Source organism: Nannobrachium achirus (genome assembly GCF_963921795.1).
Source record: "Nannobrachium achirus genome assembly, chromosome: 7".
Taxonomy (NCBI): Eukaryota; Metazoa; Chordata; class Actinopteri; order Myctophiformes; family Myctophidae; genus Nannobrachium; species Nannobrachium achirus.
In genome coordinates, this window is record NC_137816.1 from 62,350,250 (window position 1) to 62,378,129 (window position 27,880).

Consider the following 27,880-nt stretch of genomic DNA (forward strand, 5'->3'; position numbering starts at 1 on the left):
GGAGCGTCGGCGTTGCAGTGTTTTTGTTGTTAACAGACAACTTATACACATACAGTCATACAGCGAGCCGAGGAGTGACATGTTGCAATAATATGAACAGTTGCTCCACCGAAACGGCCTTTTAGCACCAAAGTAAAGGGTAAGACATTATAAAAGCTTTGTTTGTATCGCTATTTTATCGATAGAAACCAATGTTATATCCGAACCACTGTGTGTTTACGTTCAAAAACACCCGGAAAGAACCTACAATTATGTCATCATGAAGCTATTTATAATTGACGCTGCTTGGTCTACGTTTGAAAACTAAAAGTTAGTCAGGTAGGCTATAGCTACACGCGTGGCACTCTTGTTGTGTAAAGTCAACGCAGGATGTGTTTATTATGCAGTAATAAATAGGCCGCAGCATCTTCCCATATGTTACAGCCGGGTTATGCCCTTGCTAGCCACTAGAGAGCGCTATTTAGGCATGGCCAGACCAACGCAACAACTTGCAACACTGGGTCGGGGGTCGCTGACACATTTTTATGGGTCCCTTTTATACATTTTTTGTTCCCTACATTTTGTTTTTAATTATTATTATTTCAAAACATTTTCAATAAACATCCCCCCCCCATTTTTTTCATGAATTAAAAACAAAATTCAATGATTTTTAAAGTAATGTCATTAAGAAATAAAAGAGAAATAGAATAAATCCCATAAATTAGAAAACAAATGTTTAAGAAAATAGCCGATCTACAAGCTAACGTCTAATTTCTCTTTTGGGTCTTGAGCCCAAAAGGGACCCCAGCCTTGCAACATAATTATGCAACAGTTTGCAACCAGCAGTTGCAAGGAGTTGCACTGGTGTGGATTGGCCTTAAAACTGTATTTTGCAAGGAGTTGCGACTAGTGGTGGGACGATAATGGTTATTATCCCTTATCGTGACAAAAACAGTCACAATAATAGTATTGTGGAGATTTACAATTATTGTGAAATTATCCACCGTCATTTTCACCTTTTATTTGCCTATCTGCATAACTGATACAATTTAAACCCTCTATAACGGACCTGGAAATAACGTACTTGAATTGATAGTCTTTTTTTCCACCCTCTACCAAATCTCTTTGCCAAAAAAAAGCTGTTCTATAGGCTCAAGTGAACTTGTAGATCTGATATATATATATATATATATATATATATATATATATAATATATATATATATATAATATATATATATATATATATATATATATATATCTATATCTATATATATATATATATATATATATATCAATATGTCCGTACACTGACAAATGTGTGCGTGGCAAAGCCTTGGCCTTGTCTGTGGCAAATTCTAGATGTATTTATTTTTACACACCATTATAATCACGTTCTTATTTTGATCATTAGACCAAATTAGTAGGGATGGTCCGATCAGGTTTTTTGGAACCGATCACCGAGCACCGATCACAAAAGTTTGATCACCCGATCCCGATCAATCACCGATCCGATCAAGTTATTATTTATGTTTTCTAAATGTTAATGTTTTAACTTTAATTCATTCATTCACTCATGAATTCATTTATATATTTGCCTTATAGTTATTTACCAGCATTACTATGTATTTATTATCATAGCAATAACTAATTATTCCTTCAGCACTGTGGAAAATCTGGAAATCAATACCCCAAAATGGCCTCAAGTGGGCATACTGAACGACTGGTTGATCAGATGCACCTATCCGATCGGATCGGTGAATTTACCTTTTGATCTAAACCACCGATTATCGCCGATCATGCTTTGATCGGCCCGATCCGATCCATTGCCGATTGATCGGTAACATCTCTACAAATTAGTGATTGTCATTCAGTTTCCATTTTGCAAATACACCAGCAACAATATCGCCTACATCACAAGTGATGTTCGGACTATGGGCTCACACTTGTTATTTTATATTTTTAAGTTTAGCAACTCTATATAGAAAGCACATCATAGGTAAACAGTGCTCTTATGTTAGATTCCACAGACCAGAAGACAGAGCGCTCTGGTCATGTTTAGGTGTTTATAGACGGTCGTTGCGTCCACTCTCAAACGAGCACTTGGCCGGTCGGGCAACCTGAAGGCAAACCACCTGCCCGAAAGTCTAATTTACCTGCCAGGGGCAGGTGGTCAGCCCTTAGTCTCAAAACCTGTTCTCTCTTTTCATTATTTGATTTACCCCAACTTTCCAATAATATTCATATGTTATGCAAATGGCATTTCCATTGATTGTTTTTCCACTGTAGTTCCAGAACAATGTCTGAGTCGTCCAGCGACACCGAGTCGTCCTGTGGGTGGACCATCATCAGCAATGAGGTCAGAATCCTTTAGCTTCATTTAAATCTCATTATTCTGTCCATTAATAAGGGAGAACGGTTACGTTATTATAACTAGGCCTGTCACTCACAGCTAAGACTGAATTGCCTAATGGCAATTGTTTGAAATAATCACAATTATTTGGCATAATCGTCATGATCGTTTCCATTGTGTTATTGTGTGTGTTGTAGAAACCAAATGTGTTTGTCATGTTCTAGGACTGTTAGGACACGTCTCGTTTGTAGTTCACTGTATGCTCAAACACCCATGTCAAACAAGACTTCACTGATATTTAATGTGAATCCTATAGTTCTGTTGTGAGGAGGAAGAAGGCTTCCCAGTGTGACTGACCAGTGTTTTGGAATATCACCACTGGCCTACAAGTCAAAGGATTCCTGACTATAATGTCGGCTGGCAGCATAGATAAAAAAAAGAAATCACACTTTTTGAAAAAAAGAAAAAGAAAAAGGTTGTTAGACCAAGCCCCAGTCTGTGATTAGTGAAACAGTGTGAAAGTAGCCAACCCACACACACCACACTATTGCTGTGCTTCATAAACAACTAGAAAACGTGCTCCTCGGAGCACTGGTCTCAGCACTGTAGAGATGATGTGTACCGACTTCCGTGAAATTTGGATTAAATATGAAGGAGTAATGTCAGTTTTACATAAGTTGGCCTCCTGGTGGCGCTATAACAGGCCAATCTGAAAAACTCGGGGCAGAGTTTCTGCTCTGGCACTCAAGGAGTGCGTGTCCACACTGCACAGTTTCGCGACGGACTGACAGACAGGCAGACAGACAGACATGGTGCAAAACATAGCCTTTCGGCCTGGCGGAGACAATTAACACAATATGTAAAATTATGATTAAATTGCAGATTGCAGTCTTTTTAACCTTTTATGAAATATCCCAGACCATTAGCTTTGGAAGATTGAACATTATATTCTATTGTTAGTTTGACCACTTCAAACACTCTTTAATCTTGAACTGATATTAACAGAAGATAGCAGATCTACAAGCTCACAATGTGTTGCAGCACAAACTTGTTGTGATCGGTATTTTTGTAGCGCAACATGCTTCCATAGACGACACACTGGCTTCTATGGAATGCAAATGAGTGAGTTCAGTCACAGTCACTGAGAACTTTAATCCATGTGGCAGTGATTTACTGGGGAGAGCTCTTCCAACACAGGGAGCTCTTCCTCCTCAAAAGAATAGAACATGGGATAGAAGATGGGATTCATGTTAAATATCAGATAACAGAAATACCAAATCCTTACTTCCCTCCTTGAACTGTTTTTTTTTTCAACAACATCTCGTTGTTTCGGAAGGGGTCGGATATCGAGACCCTGAGCTCAGAGAATCCACAGGAGTTTGGGCCTGGCGCCTTGGAGAGAGCTCCAGTGATAGAAACAGATCTACAGAGCCTGGCTGCCTCCTTATCTGGTATGGTTATCTAATAATAATACAAATACAAATACAATACAAGTTAATATTATATTGTCAGGCAGAAGCCCCTCCTATCCATAAACTTAACACATACCCTGCCATTTAACAATACCTTCGTACTCTCATATGCCCCTGTCTCCATAGACTTCCATGTAATTCATAGTGCACGGATCATGCACACCCATGCCTAGATAATGCACCACGTGTGTCCACATTGCTCACAGCTTTCAAACAAAAAAATCGGGTGTGGCATGCAATGAGTTAAAGGTGTAGTTCACCCCCAAAATGTCTTTTTCTATTGATTACCTAGTCCTACGCCATGGAAACTTGTATTTTGTCACATTCCTAAGAAAAAGAAATTGATTACAATAAATGTATGTAATGGTAAATGTATTATAATCACATTTTATACAGTCACACACAGTCACAAAAAAAATCATTTTGGGGATGAACAATTCCTTTTAGGACGTCAATTAACGACTAGTCCTGCGTTGCCAGACTGTTGCCTCCCACAATTTTCAAATGCTTCCGTCATACAGTCTGGAGCAACAGAAGCTCTGATCATGAGTAAAATATAAAGCGGAAGTGAAGCCTCCTCCCCACTTCTGTTTTGTTTTGACAGTCTCGCGCACATATGTCCTCATATAAATCAAAATCATCTAAGCTTATATAGCATGCTGTTTAGCAGAAATTATATTTTAAAATATATTTTTGTGAACAGAAATGCAAGCTTCCGTTACTGGGATTTCAGGAGGTGAAGTTCCAGACTCTATATAGCATTCAGAGATTGTGGAATAGCTGTCTGGCTGCACGAGACTAATTAACGAACGTCCTACTTGATCATACTACACAGCGTCACACGGAAGCATCAAAAGTAGCATATCTACTCTGATATAATACCAGTGCATCTAACACAAATGTATTTTACCTGCATGTTAAAATATCAATTATTTCGTTTATTAAGTTCCATAATTATTATATTGACATATATACAGTATGACAACTTTAAGTATGTCGTTATAGCTACAATGCTTGTTATTGTTTTCATTAATTAGGCCTTTTTCTAGTTTTTATCCTATTTGATATTTAATGTATTTCAGCTGGCTGTGTGGAAGACGGCGGTGATGCACATGAGGACACCTTGAAGGAGGAAACCTTAGATGAGACGTTCACTGCCTCTGAGGTGAGAAAACCATCCCAATAATATACACACTACAGTGGTCCTCAACCTGTTGGTCGGGACCCCCAGGGGGGTGAAATTAAACCCTTTAAGACCTACAACTACAACTGCAACCTACAACTAGAGACTTTACAGGAAAACAAGACCAAAGTCGCTTATAATGAGCAGACCTGGCAACACTGTCAAACCAGCGTCTGCCAGCCGTCTGAATGCAATGTTTGTAGCCCGACTTTTAAATGCCAGCAGACTACAACAGACTGGCAGTTTGGAGCTGTTGGAAGTAGGCTGTTTGGTGTGGAGACACCATTTGTAAACTGACAACAAAAAAAGCTCAGCAGATCTACAAGCTCCTAGCGGGGCACTCGGTGCCACGCTATGAGCTTGTAGCAAATCTTTGAATATATATATATTTTTTGAACAATCTTGAACATTTTTGCAAATCTTTGAATATATATATATTTTTTGAAAAATCTTGAACATTTTTGCAAATCTTTGAATATATATATATATATATATATATATATATATATATATATATATATATATATATATATAAAGCGAACATTTGTAACTCAAATCTTTGCTTCTGAGTTGTTGAAATGTTCCATGGAACAATTTATTTTTTGGAGATGGGGGGGTCCGCAGCCAAATGCATATACTTTGGGGGGTCCTTGTCTCCTTGACGCGCAATTTGGAATCGCACCAAAGCTCCAGACGGACATGAAAAAGTCTGAGAACCACTGATACATACTGTAGGAACACAGGTTTTTCAAAGACCTTGGAAAGATTTAGAAGACATTTTGTAGAATGGGCCTCAGGCCTCAATGCTTCATGCCACAGCCACGTTGAACCGTCATGTCCCGGTGTCCCCTGACCTGCAGACAGGGACAGAGCAGGTGACTCTCTTCTCGTCCAGCGACCACTCAGACATCATGACCTTAGCAGACGCCAGGGAGGACGAGCGCACGGCGGGGACGGAGCCAGAGGAGACAGCGTTCTACCTGGGAACGTCTTCTAGCAGCCAGTACACCTTCACCACCTCAGTAGAGACTGGTAGGTTGTCTGTCTAGTAGTCGTTTATTTATTCTGTTTTCCGTTAGAAGTTCTACTCTTTGTTTCTTGGCAAGCACCACAGCCGGCAAGTTTCTAAATAGAATTCCAAATCCATAGAAGTATCATATGATATGTAAGGGATAACATCTCGCTCAGCGGTCGTTATCGTGAGATAGGAGCCCGACAGGTTGATGAAGGGCTCCTATCACTCGATAACGACCGCTGAGTGAGATGTTATCCTGCTTATTGCACGGTTACTTACTAAATAAATTAATGATTCATTGATTCCGGATGGAGACCCAAATGCATTTGGGTCTCCATCCAGAATCAATGGGCCAACAAAAAGTCTCCTCAAATTATTGACTTAGGAATGTGACTAAAACCACAAAATATTATTGAACTCAAGTCTCCATAGCATGAGTAATCAATAGAAGAACAAAAAAAAAACATTTTGGGGTTTAAGTGGTTAATGTCAGGGGTTAAGGTTTTCAGTCCTGGGGACTGATTTCAGTCTTGAGGGTTCCATAGGGGCTATTTCTGATATCAGTGCAGATCTGCAAAAAATAAATAAATAAATAAGGGAGAGGTGTAACGATGGCCGCAGCGTGAATGACAAGTTGTCAAAATGCTGGTCAAGTGATCTCCAAACTAAAAAGCAGTTATACTTTCAAGATATGAGTATTTGAATTGACCAGACTAGCATTGAAATCAACAGAACTTCAGAAGATACTTCTATGAAATGAAGCATGGATTGGCACACAAGTTCAGTTAAGGGCCAAAGGCAGTTCAGAACTTCAGGGAAACACCCCAAATATTGGTGTGTGTTGCGCGTGCCATGTTTCTATATCACATATTGGGACATGGCCTGAAAATAAATTTCAGTCTTGGGATTTTTTTGTATAATGGGGAAATCAAAAGATGTAGTGTGTTCTTTTTGTGTGTGGTAGTGTTTCCGGTGCAGCAGCAGCAGCCAGTGGTGGTGAACAACAACAACAACAACAACATCAGCTCCAGCAGCAGCAGTGAGGATGATACGGCCGGCAGCTCCTCCACCCCGGTGGTGGTGCTACGCAGGCGGAGGCTGAGGAAGAACACCGTCAGCAGTGTGACGGAGCCTGACGAGGACGAGGAGGTAGGCCCTGTCACCAGGCACGCATCGTTTTGTTGTGAATCCATTAGAAATGATTCAAACTGGTGGCAATTTAAATCGATTTAATAAAAAAAAAAGTAAGAAGGCGCAATTGAGACAAAACAGAAAAGAAAAGAAAATACAGGATCTTTGTAAGACAATTGATTAAAAAAATAGTTTTCAGTCATTTGTATTACTGTATTGAAAATAGGGATGGGACGATAAGCGATATTATCGTATATCGTGATAAAAAACACTCACGATAATCTTATCGTGGAGATTTCGTTTATCGTGAAATCGTCCTCCGTCATGCACTGGGTTCAATTCACCTTTTATATACCGGTATATTATTATATGCTGAGCTGCATATCCGGTACCACTTAAACCCTCTAGAATTTGTAAAAGGTACTTATAATATACACACGTACTTGATACGTTCTTTTTTTCCCCACTCTCTTTCAAATGTCTTTGCCAAAAAATAGCCGATCTACAAGCTCACAATGCGTCGCGTTGCAACGCGTTGTGAGCTTGTAGATCTGCTATCTTTTGGCAAATGTTCCGCCCAAGGATATAATGGATTTTGATTATCGCGATAATATCGTAAATCGCGATTTATTTTGTAACAATAATCGTGATATGAAATTTTCATAATGTCCCATCCCTAATTGAAAAGAGGATAAGAGTCATTTTGTCTGGAAAATAATGTTAAAATCTTGAAAAATCACATTGTGAATCGTATCGTGAGTAGAGTGAATCGTTACATGCCTACCTCTCACAATTATTTCATAATAGCCCAATTGCAATTCTTTTTGCATAATCGTTTCCATGTTAATATATTTTCAAAAATTAAAATTTCTTTGTATTTTTAGGCACTTGTGCAACTTCAAAGCATTTAAAAGCCAAACAGAAATGTAAATTGTATTCATATTTTCCAGTGTTCAACAAGCCAGGAAACACAATGAAATCATTTTTATTATTATCGCAATTATCGTCAAGTGAAATGTCATAATGTTGACACAGCCCTACGAGGAGGAGGAGGAGGTGCTGGTGAAGCCAGAGGAGCGCCGCTCCTCCTTCCAGTCCCAGCAGGAGCAGATGGAGGAGGAACCCTGGGCTCCACAGCGCCCCCCGCAGGGCCACCGTGTCAGCAGCAGAACCCTCAACAGGTGCATCCTCCTGGCTCTGGTTGTGGCCACCAGCATGGGCTTTGGACACTTCTATGGTAAATGATATATAGTCTACACCAGTATGGACACTTCTATGGTAAATGATATATAGTCTACACCAGTATGGACACTTCTATGGTAAATGATATATAGTCTACACCAGTATGGACACTTCTATGGTAAATGATATATAGTCTACACCAGTATGGACACTTCTATGGTAAATTATAATATAGTCTACACCAGTATGGCCACTTCTATGGTAAATTATAATATAGTCTACACCAGTATGGACACTTCTATGGTAAATTATATATAGTCTACACCAGTGGTTCTCAACCTGTGGGTCGGGCCCCCTGCCTCCCTGGGGGTCTCCACATGGTTTTGGTGGAGATCCCCAGATAACAGTGAACTAATGTAAGTGCCAACTTAAGGACTTTTTACTGGACCTTTTTAATACCACCATAAAGAAAGAAAAAGACCATTGCTGCATCAAAGGTAATCAACAGGCTGTACTATAAAAACTGGTGAAACATTTAATTGGGCAAATTGTCAAATAATATAAGAAAAAGGCAGTAGTTTTGGAAATGGCATATTTACAAGCTCGCACATCTGCTGTTTTTACATTACACAAATCTTCTCTTCTGGGGTCCCTGGCACAATTTGAGAAAACAGCTCTACACCAAATCTCTTCGCGCAAAGTTGGCCTATCTACAAGCTTGCCACACATCTCACCCGTATCTTCGCCCCCAAGAAAATGTACGCTGCTAGGTTTCAAGCGGCCCATAGCTCTTGTTTTGTAGAAACCTAGACATCTTGTACATCTACATCTCTTACAGCCACTTTCCAGATTCAAGAAAGGCATAAGATAGTGGAGCAAATCAGAGAGAACGAACGTGAAGATGTCAGGGACGAACTTCTGAGCAGTCTGCAGAGACGCTTCATTGGCAAGGTGAGTGAGATGCTCATAAGGCAATATCCTGGGGATTTAAATGGTCTCTTTCTCTTGATTTAATTATTATCTCTGTCAGTAGTCTAGTAATTCTAGGAAAAAAATCCACTCAGGTTGGAAAAAATTGTGTTATTTAGTTTCTCAACTGATTCTGACAGGAAATTATGTCTACTAGCCAGGATAAAAAATCTACCATAATCTGCTCACTGCAAATACCCACAGTGGCCAAATCAAGTTGGGCTCCCATCGACTTTCTATACAGGAGGAAAATACCCAGAAAGAAATCTGCTTTAAGTAGGATGTGAGGGGTCTAACTAGGGGTTTGTCATGATGCTGAATCCATTGCAAGCATTTGTTTTGCACAAAAAACATTCCTTGCAATGGATTCAGCATCATGACAAACCCCTAGTTAGACCCCTCACATCCTACTTAAAGCAGATTTTTTTTCTGGGTATTTTCCTCCTGTATAGAAAGTCGAGCCCAACTTGATTTGGCCACTGTGGGTATTTGCAGTGAGCAGATTATGGTAGATTTTTTATCCTGGCTAGTAGACCTAATTTCCTGTCAGAATCAGTTGAAAAACTAAATAACACAATTTTTTCCAACCTCAGCTTTATTTTTACTGGACTACAGGCACAATCTACAAGCTTGTTGATGATGTCCAGCATGCAACCAAGTGTAAAAACCAAAACATTTCAGATGACTAAAAAGTGATTCAAAAACTAAATGAAAATGTATTAAGAAACTATGACTAAAACTATATCAAATATTGCTGTCAAAAGTAGGGATGGAACTTGTTCATTTTTATTGAGAATGAGCACCTTATTGATCCTGCTTATTGAGCCCGGTTTTTATCGAGCCCACTATTGAGCGTTTTCTAATATTTTGTGGAAAGATGTGCGACGACAAATTCTGTGAGTTTGTGGCTGACCACCATCTATGAAGATGACAATTAACAGAAGCAAAACACATTTTGGATATCATTAAAACAACCATTGATTAATGTGCAATAAGTGTTAAATGGCTTTATATTAGGAACAGTACTGTAATAATTTCTTGATCGTCTCTTGTCTTGATTGTTTTAACATGATGTCATGAGACACTATACGCTCGATATCAGGCTTGATAAGCCCAAAGCTCATTGATATCGGGTACTCAATACATTTGTTATCGAGTATGTTACAGGCTCGTGTTTCGAGCTCCATCCCTAGTCAAAAGTAACCCTGGTAGGGCTGATGTGTTGGTGATGCAGGAGGTGGTTGAGGACCTGAGGGAGGACGTGGATGAGCTGGACATGGTCCACACTCTGTCAGGACTGGTGGAGTCCATCACCACAGAGAACCAGGAGCTCAACGTCAAACACTCCCTCCTGAAGGTGCAATACAACGTCTAGTTCTCTCCTTAGAACAGTGATTTTCAACCCTTTTCATATCAAGGTCCATTATTTATTCAGCATTTGAGCCACGGACCACCATTTGATGACATTTAGCCTCTCAGACCCAACACATAGAATATTTTGTTATCGTTGGATAACTGTCCACAATTCCATGCTGTATTGATGCAGGAGAGATAACAGGCAAATGTTGATAAAAAAAAGAAAGAAAAATGTATCTGTGGGACTGAATGTAACCTCAGCTTCAACTCCTACAAGTTGAATTGGATACTAAAGGACCTCAGCCTGCAATCTCCCAATGTTTATACTCAATGTTTTGTAAGAAGAATCATTAAATATATAAATGCTGCTACAGTAACACCATAAATAGAAGAATTTATGGATTTGACGCTGTGATCAGGAATATCGGCAGATACTGATTCCAGTTGATCGCCATCGGTGATCGGTATCGGGCCCAAAAAACGCAATTCTCCAATTGTGTAGACTTCTTGTAAATTAAATAATTCAGATGTTTAACAATAATGTAACTCTTGAGAAAGTAAAGAGTATGATTTTACACTCTCAAGAGTTAAAGATCTATAAGGATTAATTTGGTTGCCAACTCTCGTCATTTAGCTGGGGACCACCTGGAACACTGGAACCCGCTCAAGGACCATTGGTGGTCCCCAGACCACTGTTTGAGAACCACTGCCTTAGACTATACAACAAAAAAAGTATATTGTTGCTGTTAAGAAAAAAAATCTTATCTCCATGTTTTTTGAAATGAACACCCTCCTACTTGATCATACAGCGTCACAAAAAAATCGCAGATCTGCAAGCTTGTCCATCTGCTACTTTTGATTCCTGAAAAGTAACAGTTTTGGACATTCTACGGAGCCCCAGAGGGGCCATTGATCAAATGAAATAACTCATGCCCTCAAATTAGTAGCCCGTTCCCTCAAGTGACTATTTCATTCTCACGTTTTGGTTCATTTGTGTGCTCGAATAAACTTTAATCCTTTCGAGTTTTGACATCCTATCCGATCAGTGGCCATTTTCTCATAGAGTTATAATGTATCAGAGTGCAACAAACCTCCCAACTGATAAGGTCACGTAGTTAAAAGCATAATGTAGAAAATACAGAAAAAATCGTATTAAAATGCTTTTTATTGAACAATACGTAAATACGGGTACTTCTGAGGCACCTTAGATAATTGTAACATCCGTGGCCATGGAGTAAGCACTCTATATCTGAAATTGGAACGTTTAATATGTAGGCATATTTTCTGTTGTATTGTATTATTACTCTTTTGTGTTAGTTTACCTTGTTTAACTTGTTTTAATGTTTATATTGTGTCCAATCATGTACAGCACGTTGTAACTTTGTTCGAAAGGTGCTCTATAAATAAAAATGTACTTACTTACATACATACAGACCAAAAAGGAAGCAAGTGCAAACACTTACGTTGACGTTCATGACTGTCATGTCATGGCAGTCATGAATTTTTCAGGGCTAATTGTGACAAAACGATGATAATAATTTGTGTAGTTATTGGGTTTCAAGTCTTTTCTTGTCTTCGTTTCCACAATGACAACAACAAAAAAGGCCCAGAGAGATGAGCTGCTCTTGCAGCTGAAACGGAGCTCAGAGAGGACGGCCGCCATGGAGCGTGAGCAGCAGGAGCTGATGGAGGAGAAGCTGCTGCTGCAGAGCTCTCTGCAGGGCCTCCGGGAGGAGATGAGAGCCCTGATGGAGGAGAAGCTGCTGCTGCAGAGCTCTCTGCAGGGCCTCCGGGAGGAGATGAGAGCCCTGCGCGCTCAGCTGGCCCACCTGCAGGCCCGCGGTGCCGGCAGCGCCGACACCATCCGACTGGAGAACCAGAGGCTGAAAGGTAGGGGTATAGGCGATTCTATCCTCTTCTAGCAGGGGGTGCAAAACTAGGTTCCTCAGGCGTGCACACAAACATTTTCGGATTTTGTATGGTTTATCCTGTTGTTTTAACAGGGTTCTAATGTTTATTTTTTACCTAATTGTAACACAATATAAACTGTTCTTTTCTAGACACCATGAACATATGCCTATATGATTTATTTACTTATTTTTGCAACAACTTGTGTGTAAAATACACTTAAGAGAGAGGCTTTAGGAGCAGTTCACCACCAAATTCGCCACCAGAGCTAAATAACAGACACTTTTTTGCTCTGTGGAAATGTGTTGCTTGTCGTAGCTTGCAATGACTTTATGAGGTTGTTCACACCCCTAGCGGCCAGGGGGTGCAATTGCACCCATAGACACCCCTTAAAATCGCCTATGGGTAGGGGTGTCAGTCACCACATATTGTCCCGAAAGCACATAAGGAGGAGCGCACACCTAAGTGAGTGAGGTGCTGCTGTGCTGACCACGCAGATAACACTGAATGAGAAGAAAGAGGCCGCACAACTCTTCAGCCACGATGCAAATAATTTATTTAACCAACGTTTCGACTGTTGCCAGTCTTCATCAGGGTTTTTGACCACATATCGTCCCACCATAATATATCTGTCGCAATAATGAACCCTTTGAAGGGATATTCCACTTTCAAAAAAACTTTTTTATCGTCTAATCAGGTGAACACCCTGAACAGATTTTAATTTTGCTTCATTCAAAATTTAGATATTTGATATTCATTTTATCAGACATTCCCCATGCAGGGGCTCATCCTATACAAACCCATTGTAACTTCAAACTCCATTTTAACCATGATAAATTAATCAAAAACACATGTCTTTTTTTCTCGTGACTCATAATTCGAGTTGACCGTGTTCTTCGCTTACGTTTTTTCATTTATTTTTAATACATTTTCGGGAAAGATGGAAAAAATGTAATACAATAAATGAATGAATCACGCAAATTAAAAGATTTCCAGGGTGTTCACAAAAGCCTGAGTAGACGATAAAATGACCAAAAGATTATGGAATATCCCTTTAAGCCCCCAGGAGCCGATTCTACAAAATGTCGGCTTTCCGAAAATGTTCTAAAAGTTTCTATATCAGCCTTCAGTAATTCTCAAACTTTTTCATGACACAATTTTAAATGATCTTCTGAAAGGTGAAGTGGAGGAGGAGAGGAGTCAGAGGGAGGCCGTGGAGGCAGAGTCCCACACACTGAGGACAGAGCTGGACCATGAGAGGAGGACCACACAGCAGCTGGAGGAGCAGCTGAGGTTAGTATGCTTTACATTAGAATATGTCATTAGTTTTATTTATTTCGGTTTTTTTTTTAGGTTTGGTTTTAGTTTTGGCTGCTTTGGTTTATTACATTCTTTTTATAAAGCTTTGTTTTAGTTTGTTTTTTTATGTGATGTGATGTGAGGATATTTTTTTAATTAAGATATCTGGCAATTTTTGGCAAGATAAAATTGTCTTAAAGCTTAGTTAAAAAAATATTCAATATATCCACATATCGAAAAAACTACTGCTAGAACTACTCCTTTTAACTCATTGAGTGCCTATCCCGAATTAGTTCGGGATATATGATCGTATCACAGGGTGCCTATCCTTTGGACCCCATCAAATCTGGTGAACATGATTTCAATCGCGATTTTGCATGTTCCACCCCCATACAACCCCATCTAACATACAGGGCAGCCATTTTTGTTTACATTACATGTAAAACATAAGGGCGATTATCTCAAGAATGCCTGAACGGATTTCCAATCGGATTTTTTTGTTTGAAAGCTGTGAACAAACTGCACAAATCCACTCCAATGCAATCCAGGATTGCATTGGATTTTTCAGAGCTCATTCTTCTCTGTTTTTTTCCCATGCATGAGGTGTGCAAGGTTTAATCATGGCTAAGTTGACGAAAATAAGGCTTCTAAAATGCTTGGTAGCCAATAGCTAACTTCAAGCTAACTTCATCCTCTTCCTGTACATGCAGTCATGCACAAAGGAAAGTGTTCAGGCAAGTCATGGCTGCAGGGCTTCTGCATATACCAGCATATCTCTATGGGATTTTCTCTGGCCACTGGGCGCCCTCTAGTGGTGAAAGGGGTGGCACTAAATGAGTTAATATAAGAAACGTTATATCCCGACTTTAGTCGGGAAAAGAAGATTTAATATTCTGGCCCCCTGGTTTACAACTTCTAATGGCACTGAGTCAGCTCATGCGACCTTCGCAACGCTCGACACGCGACTCGCTTGCTCGCCGGTGTCTCATGTGGCTCAAGGTCGCCTGAGACGGCGTGCCTCTGTCATGGTTTTGTCAATAACTAACCTTGACCAAAACAGTGAGAGAAGCACTTCCGCGTGGGGCGTGGCCTCGGCTGAGCTCCGGTCACACGAGGAGCCTTGGGTCTGACGCAGTGACAGGGGGGCGTGGACTTTGGTAACAACCTCAGCCGATTCCCCTCCTCGTGTGTTAAAGAGGTGGTGCCATAGTTTTGTACTTTTTCTGTTTTTCATGTGTCTAGGAGGTTGAAAGTACTTCATTAGACCCCCTGATGTGTTTTTTTTGAGAAATTATGTATTCTCTTTGTATTTGTTTGTTTTCTCTTGGAGGCTGCCCCTTGTGGTCAAAAGTGTCAGTTAACACTAATAGTGCCTCTTAATCTGAAGGTTGCTTGGTGCCTCGGTGCCACGCCGTTTCCTCCATAGGCCGCCGCTATTATTTTGAAGGGCTGGAAGGGGGTTGTTTTTGTTTTTTTGGATTATCACTTGACGGCAACGATTACGTCATCTAGTCACATGACAGTGTGGGTCCAGAAGGGAAACATGGCTGCGCGCATCCCGTGTCTAGAGTGTGCAGAGTGGAGACCCCTTTTTGTATACAAATGTCTTTTATGAGTTATTGAAGTTTCTTTATGGGCCTCTCAATGGATTTACTATGGAGGAGCTTCACTTCGCGTGCACGCCCGACGTGCGTTGTAAACAAATCGCGGACATTACCGATGCGGGCGGGACCGGAGCGGCGTACAGTAAGTAATAATATCTTTACTGTATATACAGTAAGATTGACAGTCCTCACCGTCAACGGCGCCATGGTATTAACCCTTTCAATGACGGTGAGCGTCGTCAACAGCAGCAGAACAGTTAAAAAACACAGATACTATGTGTGTCACAGTATCAACTCCTCCCCAATTGCCATTCACCCAACAATGTGGGGTGTGGCTATATCAGCTGGGTCACCACCCACCATGCCATCCATGCATACTTAATGAACTGGGGGTGTGGCCACAAAAACCCAATATACTCTTTCTGTATACTTTTTTGGAAAAAAATCTTCCTCCTAGTATAATCATAATACCTGATAATCATGTTTTAGAGGGGGGGGGGGGGAATCATGGCACCACCTCTTTAACTATGATAACTATTTGCAACAGGGTGGGAGCAGAGGAAGAGGCGGACGCGGAGAGGCTGGGTGAGCTGCGCTCTCTCCTGTCGGAGTCGGAGAAGAAGCTGAGCTTCGAGCGCCAGCGCTCGGACCTGTGGGAGAGGCTGTACGTGGAGGGCAAGGAGGAGAGAGCCAAAGGAGACACGCAGCCCAAAGTCAAGAAGGTACCGCTTCAGAGCTCTCCGTCACCACCACCCATTCCATTACCCATTTAGACCTGGGACCTCTAAATCTGACCTTTATTATATACTTTGTCTATTCAAAAATAGCAGATCTTTGAAAATTTGTGCACATATTGGAATATATATATATATATATATATATATATATATATATATATATTTTTTTTAAAGAGAACTTTTGTAATTCAAATCTTTCTTTCTCGGGATCCATGGAACAAAATATTTTGAGATGGGGTTCCGCGATCAAATATACAGTATATAATTCTAGGCGTCCTTGGCATTAAAAATATTAAAAAGTTTGAGCATCACTGATATAGAAACCAGAAAACCGCTTTCCACTGCGGAGCAAAGCCTGGTATTTGCTCCAAACTGGCCTGTGTGATCTGGTTTAGAAAAAAGGAATACAAAAATATACAGTATATATCTTGTGCAAATCAATTCCTTTTTTCTCACTAGTCGTGCTACGAGTTAGAATAAGGGATAGACATACCAAACCATTATCTATACTATAATTTTGCGAATGTCTGTCTGAGTGAGTGAGTGTCTGTCTGTCTGTCTGTCTGTCACAGCGTTTCTCCTCAGTGGCTGGAGCAATTGATCTGAAATCGCATCACCATTAGCATATGAACACACCTGACATAACTGTGAAGCCCGTTTGTCACTTTCACAAATCATATGCTGTATATTAGCATTTTTATGGTGTAACTACTATCTATTCTGCATCTAGCATGAGGCATATCTATTCTGCATCTAGCATGGGGCAACATGTTTAACCAGCTCTGTGTGTGTGTGTACGTGTGCGTGTGCGTGCGCGCACGTGTGTGTGCGCGTGTGTGTGTGTGTGTGTGTGTGTGTGTGTGTGTGTGTGTGTGTGTGTGGGGTGGGCGGGGGGGTTGGCTGGCCCTCTTTCAGATGTTGTCATGTAGATCGGTACACAGTATCTCTGTAGCCTTTAAACGAAACGGGTATAACTGTGAAGCCCGTTTGTCACTTTCACAAATCATATGCTGCATATTAGCATTTTAATGGTGTATCTACTATCTATTCTGCATCTAGCATGAGGCATATCTATTCTGCATCTAGCATGAGGCAAAATGTTTAACCAGCTCTGTGTGTGTGTGTGTGTGTGTGTGTGTGTGTGTGTGTGTGTGTGTGTGTGTGTGTGTGTGTGTGTGTGTGTGTGTGTGTGTGTGTGTGTGTGTGTGTGTGTGTGTGTGTGTGTGTGTGTGTGTGTGTGTGTGTAGGCGGGGGGGGTTTACAGATGTTGTCCAAAAATCATGCAGATCGGTACACAGTATCTCTGTAGCCATTAAACGAAACGGGTATTTCTTACATTGATGCTCCTACATATTATCATGCAAGCACCAGTTAAAGTTACTTTCCATCCCTCATATACTGTGTGCACAGTGCACACCCCATAACCGACACACTGCACTTCATTTCGGAGCTCATATCTTTGAACGGGTAAGGACTAGTTATACCAAAAGAAACAAAACGATTATACCAAAGTAAACACGTTTTAAACATTTGGGAGGTGCACGTTCTGGTCATGGCTGGGTTGTGGTTGCCTGATGATGTTATTTCCGCTCCGGCCGGATCAGAAACCCGAAAATGGTACTGATGCCACAGGTAGGATTCCACAGAAGCCAGAATGTCGCTCGCCGAAAAGAGACAGATTCACGAGCTCACGACACATCGCATGAACAGCAAGAAAATAGCCTTAGAGCGATAATACCTAAACATAATTCAAATATAAACAAAATGGGGGGCCAGTGGAGCAGTGGTTAGCGCTTCGCCTCAGCTAGAAGGTCCTGGGTACGATTCCCGCTGGGGGACGCTGTGGGTGCTGGGGGCGTGTTTCTCCCTCCGCGTCATCAGCGCCCACACCCTAGGTGGGGTCGGCGATAGGGCCTTTCTGTGTGGAGTTTGCATGTTCTCCCCGTGTCTCCTAGGGTTGATATCCTCACAAAAACATGCAGTAATCCTGGTCTCAATAATGCCTCCCCCTGGTCAGCCGGGGCGCTTGATGGAGGGGAAAGGAACTGGTTGGAATAACGTGTTCCTTCCACGCGCTACGTCCATCCTGGGGAAAATCCCCCCTGTCAGGTGAAAAGAAACAACTTGGACTACTCATGCATAGAAGGAAGCATGAGGTCAGTCCGTTGTCTCCCCAGGCGTGGCAGAGGGAGAGCAGAGCCCAGGATTACATAGGCAATTGGCACTGGGTGAAAAATGGGTTGCAAAATCGTGGGATAAAAATTATATAAAAGAAATATATATATATAAACAAAATGTTTCATTCACGATATTTCATTGTTGCTTTGTTCCGTGAAAAGGCCAAGGAGGGCATGATGGGCAAGGTGAAGGAGACCTTCGACGCGGTGAAGAACTCCACCCAGGAGTTTGTGCACCACCACAAGGAGCAGATCAAGAAGGCCAAGGACGCGGTCAAGGAGAACCTCAGGAAGTTCTCTGACTCCGTCAAGTCCACCTTCCGCCACTTCAAGGACTCCGCCTCCACCTTCATGAACGAGGCTCGCGGCTCAGACAAGTAAGCAGGCCTGACGCAACCGTTACACAACGCTGCTGTCGGGCAGAAACCTCTTATCTAACTTACCTCTCGTCTTGTGTTCCAAAGTTAAATGCTATATATATACCTGTATATATATATATATAAACTCTTTTAACTCATTCCTTGCCAAGGCCCGTGTTTCCCGAGTTATTACAATAGTTTTCTTTTTTTTCTTTTTTTATAAAAAAAAAATCAAACCTCGGTTCGAAGTGGAGCGGTGAATTTGAGCAGCTGTACCCTATGTGAGTGAGTGAGTGAGTGTAAACTGTGCTTGTGAGTGAGTGGTGAGTGTGCCTGGCCTGCACAAAACAGCGCCCCTCCTTTAACTAGTGTGTTGTGTGTGGCCACTCAAGGTATTGCCCAGGCTACGGACAGGGCCAGCCAGCCACCCACCCACCCAGCCAGCCAGCCAGCCACATACCCACGGATATACCTGTTCATTGGGAGCGCTTTCACCGCTCCAAAAATCCAAAAATGCCTAAAATGTATTCGGCATGATCGCAATCGCGAAATTGCATGTTTAGCCCCATAACAAACACATCTTTCAAAATGGCAAAATGTTTGTTTTGTCTGACTTTGAAGGCTTCTATCTCATGAATGCCTGAACGGATTTCCAAGCGGATTTCTTTGTTTGAAAGCTGTTAAAAGGTACTACACATATGGTGCATGATCTAAAGAAATGTATCTGTGCACTAGAAATTTAAGAACGTGGCAGTCTGGAACCTGGCGGCCATTTTGAAAATGGCAATCAATGTGTTAATGCCACTAGATGGCGCCAGACCCCAGCGTACGTTACCAAGGAAACGGCCCATTGCCCTGCGCTGTATTGCGCAACGCCTCTGTGCGTGCATGTGCACGTCATTACGTTCACGTGTCACATGACTATAGGCAGGATGTTGTGAGAAATCATCCTGTATAGACTAAAGCTAATGTTTGCGGATCATTATTTGGCCATTTAGGCATGAAACAAGGTTGTTCTCTGGCATAAAAACATACATCAGAGATAAAGAGCTTTAAAGTCAGCATGATGCATTGGATTAAATGGAGGAATCTGGCGGCGCGATGTTGCCAATGTGTAATGTAAACAAACCGTGGTCAATGCCCAACATCCACGGATGACGTTAAGGTACGGCTTAATAGGGTTAATGTAAATACAGTATAAGGCCCGAACTAGTTTGGCTTCGGCACCATACTACGTGCTTTTAACTTCCGAACTAGTTCGGGAAAGGCATAAAAAGATATATATATATATATATATATATATATATATATATATATACTGTATATATATGTGTGTGTGTGTGTGTGTGCGCGTGCATATACTGTATATGTGTATGTATATGTATACAGTATATATGAATCACAATCATTTTAATTTGCATGACGTCCCACACCAGGAGGTTTAACCAGAAAGCCTCTGGAGGAGGGGAGTCGTGGCAGCACAACAAGCCTCCCAGGCCTCAGCACAGACCCCCACCACCACACAGAGCCTCCCACCACCACCCTCACAACACCCGCAAGCCAGGGGGAGACGCCACAGACCACCAGAGAGCAGAGGTAGGGCTGTGTCACCGTTACAGCGTTCAAGTTGACCATTAATTGTCACACAAAGATATGCCTTTTTAAGCTTCATAATAAAAAAGGGCACAGGGCATATGACAAATAACCTAAATATACAAAGAGATTACTGACATATTTAATAATTGTATACTTAAAAAAATAAAAGTAAAAGAATTGCAGAAATCACTGATTCACTTCATTAAGTGACGCTTTGTAAGCTTGTAGATCAGAGCTTTCTAACCTGACTGCGCCACATGGTGGCAGTAGTGCGTGCCATCCCTACTTTACCATCTGAGATCTCTCGGGGAGGGTTGATAACGCTCGTAAAGTCCCGGGCCGGACCAATCAGCGGCAGCTACGGGCGGGCTCTGAGCCAATAGAGTCTGATTGCAGACCATGTGGAAACCCAGGAGGCGGATTCTGGGTGTAACGTCATGCTGACAAGCCAATATGAGTGGTTGGAGTTGGCACTCCCAGACTGTGATAGAGAGACGGCCCCATCCAATCACCTGCTAAAGAATTTGAAAACATGGCCCGCCCCTTACATCGGGTCTGCCGGAGCGATTCCAGATGATAGTAAGCAGAGCGGTATGCAGCCAGGCATATGCACTGCTGCTATCATCTGGCACAGTCAGGTTAAGAGCTTTCTGCTGTTTTTGGAAAATGTTTGAAAATGTACAAAAAAAAAATCAAATGGAAACGACTATGCCATTATCTCAAATAACTGTGATAAGGCGCTAGTGTACTAATTGTGCCGGGCCTTCCCCCAAAGGGCTGTTCCGGAGTGCTGGACTGTGCCTACCAGGAGTCCATGGGTCTGTTCAACCAGGCCATGGGGCCCGTGAGAGCAGACGAGTTCCACCAGCTGCTCCAGAGCTACCTGCAGCAAGAGGTATTTATGAGCTACCTGCAGAGCTACCTGCAGCAAGAGGTATTTATGAGCTACCTGCAGAGCTACCTGCAGCAAGAGGTATTTCTGATTCTGCTGCAAGCACCTCTCGGTTCTCCAACATCTCCATGTCACTGAAAACTTAGCTTCAGACGTCCCAAAACAAACTGGGGCTTTACATGGCCGCGTGCACGTGATCCTAGTCAGGAAGTGGATGCGACCGAATCGGTCGCTAAGCCTGATGGGTAATGTAGTGTTAAAAAAGCCTTATTTATTATTATTTTACCTGTTAAACAATGCAAGCATTGCCAGCCAGAGTTAAGATGTCTGGGGAAGTCTCTAGGCATTTAATGTGTTAAGATGGTCAAAGAGACATCAATCCCCTCGTCCATGTCTAACTACTTCTCCAAAGTGAGTGACACCCACAGCCACCGTGATCTGGTGGTAGCATCCAAATATAGAACAGACATGGGAAAGTTCTCATTCTACCGCTGTGACACCACAATGTGGAATGTCCTGACGCCATCATAGAGTTGTAATAAGTAGGATACCATCCATTATTAAACTGAAGGATGTGTAACACTGGTTTGTTTCTAAACTGGCCTGAAAAGACATCTATCAGGAGACCTCAAGGGGAGGTAATTGTCTTTGTCACTTCTCTTTTTTACATACAGTATAGTGTTCTTGATGACATGTATTATTGTGTTAATATTGTATGCTATGTTATTAATCTTTCGCTATCCTTTTAGCTTTAAAGAGGTGGTGCCATAGTTTTGTACTTTTTCTGTTTTTCATGTGTCTAGGAGGTTGAAAGTACTTCATTAGACCCCCTTATGTGTTTTTTTTTAGAAATGAATTATTCTCTTAGTATTTGTTTGTTTTCTCTTGGAGGCTGCCACCTTGTAGTGAAAAGTGTCAGTTAAAAAACACAGATAAGATGACATCACAGAATCAACTCCTCCCCTATTTACCATTCACCCAACACTGTGGGGTGTGGCTATATCAGCTGGGTCACCACCCACCATGCCATCCATGCATACTTAATGAACTGGGGGTGTGTCCACATAAAAACCCAATTCTAACTCTTTCTGTATACTTTTTTGGAAAAAATCTTCCTCCTAGTATAATCATAATACCTGATAATCATGTTTTATAGGGGGGGGAAATCATGGCACCACCTCTTTAATGTCTGTGTGACTGTACCACAGGCTGTTTTAACATTTCTGAACAATAAAGTATTTCAATCGATCAAATCAAATCAATCGCAGGTGGACCACTTCCGCCACTGGGGCGAGCTGGAGAAGTTCGTCAACGGCTTCTTCCGCAACGGCGTGTTCGTCCACGACCAGATGCTGTTCATGGACTTTGTGAGCGGCGTGGAGGAATACCTAGAGGACATGAGCGAGTACCACGGACTGGAGCGCGAGGTCTTCCAGGACCTGGACACGTATGTCTACAAGCACTTCTTCGGAGACAGCAGCTCCAAGCAGTACGGGCCCAGGTAACGCTACATACAGATCAATCTAAAAGAAATAGTGTAAAAATAGCTGCCATAGCATCCCAAATCTAACCTGACTTGCGCCAGATGGTGGCAGTAGTGCGTAGGCTACCGCCCTACTTTACCATCTGAGATCTCTCGGGGGGAGTTGATAACGCTCATAAAGCCCCGGGCCGGACAAATCAGCAGCAGCTACGGGCTGGCTCTGAGCGGCTCTGAGCCAATAGAGTCTGATTGCAGACCACGTGGATGCAGACAGGCCAATATGAGTGGTTGGAGTTGGCACTCCCAGACTGTGATAGAGACGGCCACATCCAATCACCTGCTAAAGAATTTGAAAAAATGGCCCGCCCTTTACATCGGGTCTGCCCGAGAGATTCCAGATGATGGTAAGCAGAGCGGTATGCAGCCAGGCATACGCACTGCTGCCATTTTCTGGTGCAGTCAGGTTATCCCAAATCGTCATTGACTGCGGAAACTTCACACTGGACTTCAAGCAACTCTGACTTCAGAAGGTTGACCTTTCTGTATTATAAATCCTTGTTTTGAGTGGTCTTGTGTAATATTGTAATATTTTGAGATATGGATGTTTGATTTTCATGAGCTGTATGCTATAAAAATCTAAATTAAAACAAAAGAAGGTTTTGAATAATTCACTGCATGTGCAATGTATCTAGAACAGGGGTTTTCAAAGTGGGTGACGGGGCACCCTGGGGTGCCGCGACGGCAGTCCAGGGGTGCCGCGAGATCATTTGATAATATTTGGAATTTATTTGGACACTTGAAAAAATATTTAGTATCATTTTAAACTTGAAGTACAAAGTTATTTTCAGTCAGTTCTAACCAAAATGACTATTATCTCAACGTTTTCCTCGTAACATAATCACTAAAATATCCTCACTGTCAGGCAGAAACCTCTGTCGCACAAAACTAGTGAAAACAGCCGATCTACAAGCACAAAACGCCTCGCATTGCGAGGCGTTTTGTGCTTGTAGATCTGCTGTTTTCACTAGTTTAGTACATTTTATAGATGATAAATACAAAATGATCGGTTTTGGACATACAAGGTTTCCAGTTTCCACCCGACAACAACGATATGCTATAAATATAAGGTCCTGGGAGTGAAAATTATAATGTAGGGGTGTCTCGGATTAAAAAAATATTTATGGGGTGCCCTGAGACAAACAAGTCTGGGAACCTGTTATCTAGAATATATGAACGTTTCCATTTTAAATTAAATTATAGAAATTAGAAAATAATGAACTTTTCTATTGAAAAAGGGGGTGTACTATCATTAAAAAGGGGCGCTCATTTTCTGTGAGTTCACCACCCGCAGTACAAAATAGGCGCTGACCCTGTCATTTATTGTGATCAATTCACTCTGATTGTGATTAACCTACTCATTAACACCAGTTGCTGCTGATCTGTGTAATCAACACTAGAGGGCGATGTAAGCCAAGGCATCTCATGGAAAAACCCTATGGACAAACCTGACTTGTCCTAAAAAAGAAAAACTTGTGTTCTATCAATTATACACCCCATGAAGCCTTGAATTCATCAGGATCTTCTTGTTTGTCGCATTCCTAAGCCAATAATTTGATGACCGGCGAAGTATATCCGGTAGGAGACTCAACTGAGTCTCCTCAACCACCGGGTTTCTTAAAAAAGTATAAGTAATACTACGCTAAACAACTTCAGTGCAGCTTGTAGGCTATATCTGCTATTGTTGTTTTATAGCTAAAGCATAAAATAATGGTTAAAGTGGTCAACTTACAATCTAAACTAAGTGACACAATTCAAGGTCTTTAACACTTCGCCAGCCGAAATAGAATGGTTGTTGGTAGATTAGCCGTGAAATTTCTATTATTATATTATGATCTGAACCGCATTCATTTTACCAGACATCCAGCGCTATATCACGTGGTCTTCATCCCCCATTACCATACCGCGATCCCCCGTTGTATACTCACCACAGTTCCCAATGAAATTCTCAATCTGCATTGGCTTAGAGTGGGGGATTCGGCCGACGCATCATGTCCCCGTGTGTTTCGCGTGCGCGATCCGTTCACGTAAATGTCGGCTCAAATAATCCACGTGTGACTCAAGAGTAGATATGAACAGTTTCGCTCGCATAGCCCGCAGCACTCCTGCTGTAGTAGCACTCGTGTATAAACAGTAAATGGGTGGCTGCCAAGGAGCCTCTGAGAAGGAATGGACCTGACGTCACTTCTGCTTCATGTCAGACGAGCCATGCGCTATCGATGCACGAGTGGTGACTAGGGAAGGTTAGACAATCGCCGATTTTTGGATACAAATCATTTATTTTGTTTTTAATGACCCAGTACGGTAAAAGACGGCGCGGCTGAGACTCCTTGCTCAGATGTCCGGTATATTCCGGTTTTAATATTAAGGGGCTCCCCGTGGCTTGGAAAGGGTTAATGGGTTGATCCCTGCATGTCCTTTGTGTCTGTCCGTCCGTCCGTCCGTCTGCACACAGCAGGCCTTTTGAAGGGCCGGAGCCGGGCGGTAAGGAGGAGGACCCCAGGAGGAAGCAGCAGGGATGCAACAAGCGACAGCGCGTTGCCAGGACGACCAGACAGCACAGAGACGGCAGGAAGTGGAGCCGGTCGGGGAGGAACACGGACAGACACATGGCCGACGTCAAGATAGAGCTGGGCCCCATGCCCTTCGATCCCAAATATTAAAGATAGAGCTGGGCCCCATGCCCTTCGATCCCAAATATTAAAGATACAGCTGGGCCTCATGCCCTTCCATCCAAAATATTAATGTACCACTTAAAGAAATGCTCTCTGTTTAGGAAATCCTATTCTCAGCTACATCATGCTAGGGTGGTTAACAGAATATGTACAGGGATTTAACCTTATATCATAGCTATACATTCTGTCCTGAGTTATTTAAAGGAGAAGTGCTTTTCTTACGTGTAATCTGATGTTATTCCATCCATTAACCCATTAAGACCAAGCTCTGTATATCTGCTATTTTTCAATAGCTAAAGTATAAAATAATTCCAGGTCTTAATGGGTTAACCAGTTGTAGAGGCTGAGAAAAATCAATTTCTAGCACATGTTTGGCTCTGACCGGAGGTGGGTGGGATCAACCGGCCGATTTACAGCAGCCAATTGTTGACAAAGCTCTGTGGAGACATCTCTGCCATTATGAAGGACAATAATATAAACAAGAACAAGGAATTATCAAGCGAAACAAATAAACGATTTGGCGTAAAATCCCACCGCCCACGGTCGGAGCTGCCGAGGAAAAATAAAACAAATGATTATACAGATGGTTCATGGATATAACATCAGAATAATGTAATGAAACGGCTAGTCCAGAATTCTCCTTTAGAGTAAACTGTTTTTCCCCCTGTTATTGTTATTTTGCACAATGTTGACTGTCCAAATGCTACTGAATGTCCTCTAGCCGTGTTAGTTTTGTTCCATTCAGCTGAGATTGTGGCGTTTATGTTCATCTCATTCCACCTGCACAAAGAATAGCCGTCATCGTTAAGTTATTGTCTTAAAATATGAAGCTAGAGGTCTTACAGTATATTAAAAAAAAAAAAAAAAAAAATACGGTAGATGGCATGGCAGCCAGTTTGACTGTATACTTTAGGTCAGGTTTGCATCTTTTAATTTTTTTTATTTCTATGTGATGGATACAACAATTGATACATTGTCAAGTGGAAACCTATACGTCCAAAACGGTTACTTTACAGGAAATGGGGAAAAAAATGAAAGAAACCGTCGTACCAATGGATCCAATGTTTAGTTGTTATTTTATTCACTAGCATCTTGTTAATATTTGTTATTGTTTGCTTTCATGTTTATAAAACCCCAAAGGTCACACTTAACCATTTTCAATCCAGTGTACCTATTTGGGCATTGGACAAAATTGGCAAAAATCTAAGTTTTACTAAAATAACAAGAGCTACAAGCTCTGTTATTAAAGATTATATACAGAGATAAAAAGGTTTCTTCTCAAACGGATGTCATGGACGTGTAGGAATTGTAGATGGGCCAAAAACAATAAAGGCTTGCATAAGGTTCCATGCTGAAGCACTTACTGACAGATTAAAAAAAGAGTTTTACTCTTGTGGCCCCAAATAAACTTTCACAAATAGAGAAACCACTGAAGTGTCACGTTGGGATGTTTAAAACTGTTTGTTTCACCTTTTATTTTCTGCTACAACAGCAATGTTCCATATTGTTGTAGGTGCAAGTTTTGGGAATGTCATAAGAGAATATTTTCTACAAATAGCTAAATTAGCCAATATACAAGTTCACGCGTTGTGAGCTTGTAGTTTGTCTATTTTCGCTATTTCGTTATGTGGTTAAATGCTGTTTTCCAACATTCCAAAATAGACTTTTTTTTGTTTTTTAACTGGAGAATATTGTTTCATTTTGTTCAGATGTGTTGTTGAGAAAGAGTTGCTGCCTTCCCAATAAAGATTCATCTTAACAGAATGAAAACATGAAAAACTGAGTCCCTTGAACCTTTCTGACTGGACATGTGCATGGATTAAAGTTCTTAGGCTTCCTACACACAATAAAGTCACCTGCCCTCTCCTTGTTAGGGGAATGAGGAGGGGGAAGTCACATGGTTTCATGCCTCTTCCAAGCCTCTTGGCTTAAAGTGCCCTACCCCAAGAGGCTTCCATAGGGAATTAATTGGATATATCACTCTTTAGTGTGAATGCAGCCTCAGTTCATACATCAGTGGTTCTCCCAACCAGTGGTCCTTGAGGGGGTTCCAGGTGGTCCCCAGCTAAATGCTGGAGTTGGTAACCAAATGGACCCTTACAGATCTTAACTCTCAAGAGTTAAATGATTGTTAAAAAGCATGCATTAATTAATTTACAAGAAGTCTACACAATGGAGAATGTAGAAGAATTGTTAATTTGATCAATGTTTGCCTGCTATCTCTCCTATGGCACCAACATCAATACAGCATGGAATTGTGGACAAAATCTTCATCCAACAATAACAAAATAGAGTTTTGGGTCTGAGGCCGCAATCACACATATGCGTGAGACATCTCCGTATCGTTTGAGAATGAGGGGAGGAGGCCTAGGGCTCCAATTTATTTTCTATGCAAGTCATGTGGTTTCATGTCGTTGCCGTGTCTTTCGGCCAAGAGATTTGCAAGAGACAAAAA

General features: G+C 41.6%; 1 protein-coding gene across 1 annotated transcript; it reads left to right on the forward strand.

The window, feature by feature from the left end:
* ccpg1 (cell cycle progression 1) lies at window positions 1-27,208 on the forward strand. Its single transcript, XM_080729851.1, has 17 exons — window positions 1-139; window positions 2,267-2,336; window positions 3,667-3,781; window positions 4,885-4,967; window positions 5,846-6,017; window positions 6,965-7,149; window positions 8,167-8,368; window positions 9,152-9,264; window positions 10,517-10,639; window positions 12,243-12,528; window positions 13,725-13,839; window positions 15,997-16,171; window positions 18,526-18,740; window positions 20,159-20,318; window positions 21,094-21,213; window positions 22,479-22,711; window positions 25,206-27,208. Exons 2-17 carry the CDS (start codon window positions 2,277-2,279, stop codon window positions 25,411-25,413), a joined length of 2,565 nt encoding a protein of 854 aa, XP_080585977.1. The 5' UTR covers window positions 1-139; window positions 2,267-2,276; the 3' UTR covers window positions 25,414-27,208.
* The last annotated feature ends 672 nt before the right edge of the window (window positions 27,209-27,880 follow it).